The sequence below is a fragment of the Nicotiana attenuata genome, chromosome 5 (genome assembly GCF_001879085.1).
Source record: "Nicotiana attenuata strain UT chromosome 5, NIATTr2, whole genome shotgun sequence".
Lineage (NCBI taxonomy): Eukaryota > Viridiplantae > Streptophyta > Magnoliopsida > Solanales > Solanaceae > Nicotiana > Nicotiana attenuata.
This window is the reverse complement of record NC_031993.1, coordinates 55,278,810-55,288,767: the sequence shown is the minus strand read 5'-3', so window position 1 is coordinate 55,288,767 and position 9,958 is coordinate 55,278,810. Positions and strand designations below refer to the sequence as shown.

The window sequence follows — 9,958 nt, the reverse complement described above, 5'->3', positions numbered from 1 at the left end:
GTTGGAACTCCCGTAAAATTTGCGGGAGTTCCAGCATAGTTATCCTGGAACTCCCGTAAAATTTACGGGAGTTCAAGCATACTTATGCTGGAACTCCCGTAAAATTTGCGGGCGTATTTTTCCGGATTTTGAACAGTGTTTTCGCTCAGATTTAAAGTGGCTAAATTTCGATGACTTTTGAAACTTGGCTATTTTTCAACGACCATTGGTAAATCTGGCTATTTTTGAATTTCTCCCCAATTTAACCTATCCCTTTTCATTTTTATTTCTACCATTCATTTTTTCTCTTTTTTATTTTCATCATATTTTTATTCTCCTTCTCTTATTGCTCTACTATAAATTGGTCTCTTCTTTTATATATTGATTGATTGTTAGATTTTTAATTTATAATGATTTATTTTAGTATATTTAATTTATCACGTAAACAATAAGTAATACCAGATCCGATACTATTATTTTAAATTTTTTTATTTTGCATTGATTAAAATATTTAATATATATTTTATTTTATATTTTAGTTAAATAATAATATTAATTAATTTTTTTAATAAATATATAAAATTATTTCTCTCCTTAAAATAAACTAATTGTAAACGAAACCTTTATTGTCTTATTTTGTAATTTGATATTTAAAAGTATTTTTAAAAAAGACTGATAAAATAAAATTAAGTTAAAGTTAAATGTATTAAGTTGAATAATAATATGACAATCAAAACTGAAATACAGCAATAACATAGGGATTAAAATCGCTATTTTAACACTTACCAGCTTAAAAAGTCAATCCATACATTGATTTGATTTGGTTGTGGTTCATTCGGTTTTCGGTACGGTACTTCTTTTTGGTTTTTAACACCCTTGCCGTCAACTCCGTTTCAAATTTGTTTCGTCAAAACACCTCACGCGCTCCCTCATACAAAACTACAATTTCCTCTCTCTCTCTCTCTCAAATCCAACTCTTGCTTTCTCCGATAACTTTCCGGCGAGATCTCTCATAAAACCGTCGGAAAATACTGATCGGGTCCGTTATCAGGTTATTTCGAAAGATCGATAGATGGCTCCGGTTTCGGCGCTTGCAAAGTATAAGCTCGTTTTTTTAGGAGATCAATCTGTCGGTAAAACCAGTATTATCACGCGATTTATGTATGACAAATTCGACAATACTTATCAGGTTAAAGGATTTTTTCATACTCAATTAGTATGCTTAATGCATATTATCATTGCCTGTTTTAATAGATCTGCTTCTTTTGTAATTTTCTCTCTCTTCGGCTTGTTGTTAGTGATATTTAGTTTTTCTTTGTTGTGGTTTGTCTCGTTCTTTAGTTCAGTTTGCTATTACCTTTTTACATTATATTCAAAGGTTCAAATAGATGGACGGACTAGAGAGAGTAGCAAGAAGTGTCTGAAAACCTTTATCACTTAGTTTTCGACATGAATTAGTAGTTGTTGTTCTTGTTTCTTTAGTACCTTTAGTAGTTCCTATACCTGTCATGCTCCTCGGATTATTTACAAGTGGTATTCAAGCTCTTATTTTTGCAACTTTAGCCGCGGCTTATATAGGTGAATCCATGGAGGGCCATCATTCAAATAGTCTTATTTAGCTTAGCCCAAAGCAATATAATATCTTAGAGATTTACTTACTATGTCTCAATTTATGTTGCAGTATTTGATTGGACACCCAGTTTAAGAAAGAAGGAAAAACTTTTGAAGCTTATGGACTAAAACATAGTATAGACATTTGCGTGGCTGTAAATCTTCTCAATTAAGGGTAAAATGAGAAGTTTAAAGCTATATTGTTTCTAAATGAAGAAAAGTATCATTTTTTTGAGATAGACCGAAAAGGAAAGTGTGCCCACAAAATCGAACATAGAAGTTCTATTTTCAATTTGAGAGTGAAGCTTTAGGGTAATGTTATTATAAAATTGAAAGAATATTGAGAAGATAAGCTGTAAAATAGTGTAGAAAATAATGGTCTAGAAAGTGCATGTATCTTAGCATAAGGATGTATAATTTGCTTAGAGAGAATCAGAGAAGAGACATGTTAGATGTTTCCCGATGTTTCGCTGATCATATTATAGGCCCTGTTTGTGTTTTCGAAATTTTATTTGGATTATGTTGCTGTTAGAAAATTGGAGCTCTTGATGAATTTGATGCGTCGAAACAAATCTAGCCTTCCAATATATGAGCGTGACAAACAAAGCCTGAATCCATCCAATGTTATTAAAAATCCAAGAACAATTGGCGCATTGTATTGATGACTCACACGGTTTTCTACCACATGTAGTTCAATTTCCATGATGGTTAGAAATAGAAAGAGTAAATACATTTTTCTATACTTTGCTTCTGTACAACTGCAAAATTGAAGTGACTCTACACTCAAATATAAACCAACCATATCTCCATATTTTGGAGAATCTATAAGAGACTTATCCAGAAGAAGACATTTTATTACACAAGAGTTTTTACGAGAGAACTAGGTTGGAAATGAGATGCTCTCCAACTGCAACAAAGGCTTCTATTTATAGGAGATGGAAAGCTATTACATGTACTACCCTTGTTTAATTACATAGTACAAGTGCCGTAAAACAAGTACAAACAAACATAAAAATCTTACCATGTAGGACACTTATTTGGCTAATAGACAAAGCATAAAAGCATGATCATGAACTAGAAAACAAATTGTATGGCCTTGGGTTTGGTATTAGTTTGGACAAGACAAGGATGATGGAAAAGGGACCCATGAATAGTATTTGCATGGCATTGAGTTTGGGTAAATTTATGGCTTGACATGTATGACTTTTCGTTGATGACATGAGGGACCCTTGAATAGTATTTGCAAGGCATAGAACTTGGGAAAATTTATGGCTTGAGTTGACACGAATGACTTTTCTTTGATGACACGAGGGACCTTTGAATAGTACTTGCATGGCATTGAGCTTTGAGAACTTTATGGCAAGACATGGGTAGGCAACTTCATTGATATATTTTTGGATTTTTATGGTAACTTTTGGTGGGTTAAAAGTGAAAAACTTGTGTAGATATTTTATTTTTCCATGGTAATTTCTTGTGGGGTAGAGTGGTGAACATGATATAGAAGGTATGCATACTTTTATGTCTTCAAATGGGCATGGTGAATAGGATAAATAAGGTGTGCATACTTTTATGTCTTCAAATGGGTACTTACCTCTAGGGGGTTAAGTAGTGAAAATAGTTTAAGACACTTGTGCAGTTTTTTGGTTTGGCAAAAAAAAGGGGAATTATGGAAGGGAAGTTCCTCCCATTTTCATGAATCAGCCCAGGGAGCAAGAGGTCTTCGAAGTTGATGATGATCAAGATGGGATGACTGATTAGCCCATTACAGAAAAGAGATATGATTCTGCCACAAGCAAATAGGTAGGTACCGGTTTTCATACCTTTACCTTAGATGATATAAAAGTCTCAAAATGGCCTCAAAGAGTCCAAGATTTCTATACTTGGATGGTGACCAAGAATTTGGCAGAGCGAGAAAAGTACATAATTCTATTAGAATTCACTCCTCGCATATTCTTTGAGACTGGTAGAATTCATTTGGGTTACAGGCAGTGTTGTCAAAGGCGCGCTTGAAGCTCGCTTAAGCCCTGAAGCGAGGCTCAAAACATGTTGAGCGCTTCGCCTCGCTTTGTGTGCGCTTTAGTGCCTCATCAAGGCTCTAAGGCATACTTTTCTTTGCCAATGAGTGTAATCCTGAAAGGCGACACTAAACAATTGATATTTCACTTTCTCGTAAATTTTTCCAATTTCTTTGTCCATAAATTTGTTATTCATGCTTATAATTATTAGTCTTGGACTACATATACTTGTTTTTACTTTTTCTCCAGTTGCGCCTTTTCTCGTTAAAGCCTAGGCTTTATTTGCGCTTTGCACTTAGTCATTAGTGGTACAAATGTATGTTTTAGAAGCAGCACACTGATAGGAAAAATCAACACAGCATGTATTTATGCTGTCATGATGTCCTCACTTCAGTATCATACCACAAATAGCTTTTGCTCCTTTCTGTATGTCTATGGACAATGTGGTCTGTAAGATTCTGAACTTTTATGCCTGGAAAGCGGTTTATGGCAGTGAACCAGTTACACTGTGTAATACTTAACAAAGTAGCTTTCCTCCTGGGACTAGTCTTACACAGCTGTTTAAAATGTTTTTTTAATGTGTATCAAGCCTAAAATCTCGCCTACGTCCGTTCACCTTGTCTTGACAAGGAATATTCAAATACTTTTTGAATTTGCTGCCTATGCAGATCAGAAGAATTCGTCGAAATTTCTAATTGAGTTATAGCTTCTTGCATTTGGTTTTTCTTTTTTATATTCCTAGTTGGGAATACTATCACACTTAATGCTTGGTTTGCTTTTTCGTGATTTGATTGGAAAATACTTTTCTTTGTTATCTATACATGTAACCCATGTTTCTCCTTTTCGACTATAATATATCCGTTGGGCCAAAATCCTTGATTCCCAATCTACCAATCAGAAAATAAAATCTTTAAATCTCTGATCTCACTCTCTTTTCATTCAACTTTATATTCAGGCTACAATTGGTATTGACTTCCTGTCAAAGACAATGTATCTTGAAGATCGTACAGTACGATTGCAACTTTGGTAAGATTTACTGATAAAATTGCACTATTTCTATCTTTAATTAGTATGACGGCTCTTGAGTATTTAAAATTGTTGATACAGGTTTTATAGATTTGTATTCATATCCATCTTTTCTTTTTGGAAGGAGGACAGTAAATTCTATTTACAGAAAGATTAACAAGTTTCAACTAGCAGTACAATGTGATAGCATGGGTTACATATTTCAGAAAGAAAATGATACAAGGAAAAAAAAAAGTATACATCATTCCCTCCATGCTATCGTGTTCTATTGACTTTCCAAGAGGATTGAGAGAAAAAGAAGGTTTTATATGTAATTACATCTAAGGTTGGAAGAAATGTCTGGTAATTATAGTTGGAATATGAGAACATGGTACAAAGTAATATAAACCAGAGTTGGTACATGGTATTATAGGAGTATGAAATTCTATTTCATCTGGTTTCTATTAGGTCATCCCAAGAAATTACCTTCTTGGTTGATGGAATATTCAACTATCTTCAGAAGGTCGGATAAACCTAAACAAAACTACTTCATAATTTATTGTTCTTAATTAATAATATAAGATATTTCAATCAAACTTAGATATAATACTCAACTTTTTCTATTAATCTGTGTGAAGTTAACTAGCTCCAACAATTTGGGATGGAGGGAATATGAATATCTGAACATTAAGATGATAAGTTTTCCATCTTAAGAAAGAGTTCAGTCTTCTTGTTTAATACGGTGGTGAAAAGAGTTCAGTCTTTTTAAAAGTTCAGATATTCAGTTCAGTCTTTTTAATTATCATAAGTTTAGATAAGAAAAGAAACCAAAAAGAAATCTTACCCAGTTTTAAGATAAAAGCATAGATTAAGTTGTTTCTTGTTTAATTATCATAAGTTTAGAACTCTGGCCATATTATGAAATGACTGACTTGACGAAATGCCGTTACAAGCTAGTTTCATGGTAATCAATTTTATTTGGCCTATTTGGCGCTGATTAGGAAATGTTCTATTGTTCCCAAGCTTTCTTCTAGGACTATTTTATGCTAGATTCTTTATTTGATGTACAATTTAAGTGGTCTAAAAAGTAAAAATTAACCCTTTCATGTTGTCTTTATAGGGACACTGCGGGGCAAGAGAGATTTCGGAGCCTTATACCAAGCTATATTAGGGACTCCTCTGTTGCTGTCATTGTTTATGATGTTGCAAGTATGCCTTCTTCCGATGTTAATACTGTGGTGTGGTAGAAAAGTGTCTATCCAGTTTATCTTAAACGGACTTGGTGTTTTTAATCCTGCTTATGGTTGATGTTATGTGATTTTCATGGTATTGGCTTGACTTTCTGTCACTAAATTCACAGGCTTTATTTTTCTCGGTGATTACAGGTAGGCAGTCCTTCTTAAACACCTCGAAGTGGATTGAGGAGGTTCGTACCGAGCGCGGCAGTGACGTTATCATTGTGCTTGTTGGTAACAAAACTGATCTTGTTGAAAAAAGGTAACCATAAAGTTCGTTTCCTTCTCTGTTTTTTTTTTTGGGCGAGGGTGGTGTTGGTGGGCTCTGTTTGAGAACCGATGAGGGTGAAATTCACCTTCTTTTCCTGCTATTTCATCTGAATGGTCATATGGCTTTGAGTTTGTCATTTTGGGGGATGTATGTTGGTATTATGGTATTAATCCAATGGATGGTCACTCACCTTTCACTTTACCGCACAAAGTTTCTACACTAATTGTTGTAATGAAAAAGTCACTCAACTTTACGTGAGTATTACGAATGTCAGTAAACTACTTTTGTAACCATAAGGGCAATTAAATTCGCTTGAGTATCACAGTAAATCACTAGGAGGAAATAGAGGCATTTTCGATGATACTGGCAAAGTTGAGTGACTTTTTAGTTACATAAAAGTTGTTTAATGACTTTCTATGATAAAGGTAATGTTGAGTGACTATCTTGTTGCAAAAACTAGTTTATTGACTTTATTGCTATATTATCCATAAAATTTCACTCTAGTGATATATTTTTGCTTCTCAGGATCTATTGATCCCGTAATAAAAGTTTTCCACCTAAATATTTTCCTTTTATTCTTGCTATTTTACTTCCCTCTTTTCATTTTATATGACGATGTTTGACTGGGCATGAAGTTTAAGAAAGAAAGACATTTGTCCTATACCAAAAGTACTTTTAGAACTTGTCATAAACATATCATGACATTTCTATAACAATAAAATTATGTCATTATGCGTAAAATGAGAAGTTTAATATGAAAGAGTTTCTAAATAGGGACAAGTGTCATTCTTTTAGAACATATTAAAAATGAAATAGTGTTGTATAAAATGGAACAGAGGGACACCACCGTCATAAAAATAGGAATAGAGGGAGTAGTATTGATATATGTGGGGTATTCCGTGGGTCCCAAAAAGTTGTATCAAAGTATTGCAATAATTCTTTGCCGAGATTGTTATGTATGAGTATTGTCAATGTCTACAAGTTATCTTTATACATACTATGTCAATACATATGGTATATTATTCATACTTATGGTATATGAAAATTTGGTTATTTTGTATTTGTATAATGTGGTTCATACTTACGGGTTAGTATTCACATGTAAGATACTATTCACATTGTACTATTGACTATTACTATCCACAGTAGATGCTAGAAAAAATATCGAGAACAAATAAATAAAGAAAATCAAGAATTTTATGTGGGCAACCCTTAAAGGAAAAAATCCACCATGTACCTTGTATTTGCCAGATGCTTCATTTTTCCTCTTCCAAGGACTTCTGCAGGCCTCAACGAATCCTCCAGACAGCTTTTGCACTTCTCGACTATTTTCCCGGCCAGCCTGTTACACCTCATATGCATAAGTATGTGGTAAAAGTGTGCCTGTGGATATTGGAGCAAATGGGTTCATACTGAGCGTTATCCTGATTTCAAACTTGGGATTGCCAGGGCATTATTCCTATTTCTCAGCCTTTCAACTGTCCCCTTGGGAACAAGATAAAATCTCTTAACCTTAGCAGTACATCGAGGCAGGGATTGTACAGGTCCTTATCTTTCCACCCATCTTATTCAATGGTAGAGGAGGAATGTGCACTGGCTTCATGGGGTTGCAACTGAAGTGGCAAAGCAAGCATATCTGTGTTACAAATACCACAATTCCTCCGCATAAATAAATAAAAAAGTACCACATCTGTGTTTCTGATAGGCTTAGGGTGCTAACACTTACCTTTTGTTATAAGCAAAGAGGAGTCTGCCAACTCGACTGGTTGTATATTTGTGCAATTTGTGTTGTGCTGTCTCTCATTGGTACATTATCTTTTTGTTTTTTGTTTTAATATTTTCTAATTATCTTCATACTATGCTATACTTATCATGCATTCTTCCTATGACTGAATTATAGGCAAGTTTCAATAGAGGAAGCAGAAGCAAAAGCTCGTGAAATAAATGTCATGTTTATTGAAACCAGTGCTAAGGCTGGCTTCAATATAAAAGTAAGTAAAGTTATCGATGGATGATGATATGTGCGCCATTTACTCTGTTATACCCACAAAAATAAAAAATGAATACTGTGATATGATTAAGTTAGTTCTTTTCAGTTTAGTCCTGCACCTATGTATCTTTTGGTTGCTCATAGTGCTTAATATACAACTGCAGCCTCTATTTAGAAAAATTGCCGCGGCATTGCCAGGAATGGAGACGTTATCTTCTGCTAAGCAAGAAGACATGGTCGATGTCAACCTCAAGTCAAGCAATGCGAATGCATCCCAGTCACAAGCACAGTCAGGAGGATGTGCCTGTTAACTTTAATGGTTAGAAGTTCCTTGGTCTACGATTTTGTTCTTATAGTCAACAACAAATGCGTGTAAAGTTCTTTATCTTTCATAGCATCTGAATTTTGATTTTGTTTTTTTGGTACGGACTTTTGAGTTTGATGCAGGAGATTGTCATCATAGTTGACTAGGACCTAGTATGTGTCAGCTATCTGTTTCTAGATATATATGCAGTTTTGGCTATTCCCTGTTGGAACAAGAACTTTAAGCACATATATCCGTTGATTTACTCGAGTTCTGGAATTGAATTTTTGTTTGGCCATCCTCATGTTGCAGCTATATAGTTTCTTGTAGATTTTCCTTTAGTCTGAATTTGCTGGAAAGTAATAAAGTCTGAACTCGTCCTACGAACTCTGATTCACTGTTTCTTATATTCTCGTCACATTCATTATTCTTTGCTATTGCTTCCTTTGAATTGATTACAATAGACTCCAGATTGATTATAGTGCTGTTATATTGAATTTTCTCATGGACTAGGAGGTCATTAAGTGAAGCAGGAATATAGATGTATTAGTTAATCTGTCCGCGCGAAGCGCGGGTCATTAAATAAATATTAGTGAGTTTATTAAGTGGTCATTTTATAAATTAGTCTATACAGAAAAATAACCAACATGATAATTAAACTAATTTTCAACTACCAAAATTATATCAAAACTAATCAAATCTCCTTTTAAGTAAATCGTAGAAGTATTATATTTTTATAATGCCTTGCTGAAAAGCTTATATAATTATAGTAAATCACAACAAAATAGATACTTTTTCAGTCGTTTCTCACGTATCTAAAATTTCTCTAAAATAACTAAAAATACAAGCAGTAAAATGAAGGAAAAAGTCACATAACATTTTTCACTTAGTTCTCAGTAAGTGGCATTTGTGCTATCATTTTCAATTTGAATCCAATTAGATAACTATATTCTCAATTATGAATAAAAAAAAAATAGCTTCTTTCTCTAGATAATCTTTTTCTACCATCTACTTTCACATGTCACCTCTCTATTTTTTAAATTTGAGAGTGAATTAATCCACAAAAAAAGATAGGAGTTACATATATTCGAGATAATCTTTTTCTACCATATACTTTCACATGTCACATCTCTATTCTTTGGTGTGATGATTACAAAACACACCAAACAAACCAACATCAACTGACAGTTCACCACAGTTTTATTTCAGTAGTTGCAATAACATCCAACGTACAGCTTCTCTAATGTCATGATCGATATTACAAGTCAGTGCAACCAAGTCAGTGTAACTTGCAGTATGCATCATATCTTTATGTATAATTCCATTCTTTAAAGGCAAAATACATAAGTTACCCCTCGAACTATGACCCAAATCCCAGTTACATACTTTCTAGGAACAAATATTACTTTACACACCCAACCTTTTCAAAGTGTATCTAATACACACTACTTTGCCCACGTGGATAGTGCGTGTTTTTTCCAACGAAAGATTCGCGTGAACAAAAGAATTTTGTGTTAGATGTCAATTTTTTTTAGTTTTTTAAAATTT

General features: G+C 33.8%; 1 protein-coding gene across 2 annotated transcripts; it reads left to right on the top strand.

Annotated features, from left to right (window-relative positions):
- On the top strand, positions 816–8,708 carry LOC109225883 (ras-related protein RABH1b). 2 transcript variants are annotated; one of them, XM_019390695.1, is made up of 7 exons: positions 816–1,168; positions 4,561–4,631; positions 5,731–5,819; positions 5,996–6,107; positions 8,017–8,107; positions 8,271–8,425; positions 8,554–8,708. In XM_019390695.1, exons 1-6 carry the CDS (start codon positions 1,052–1,054, stop codon positions 8,415–8,417), a joined length of 627 nt encoding a protein of 208 aa, XP_019246240.1. In that variant the 5' UTR covers positions 816–1,051; the 3' UTR covers positions 8,418–8,425; positions 8,554–8,708. The 2 variants fall into 2 exon arrangements, with proteins under 2 accessions (XP_019246240.1, XP_019246238.1); XM_019390693.1 differs by having other exon boundaries at positions 817–1,168; positions 8,271–8,708.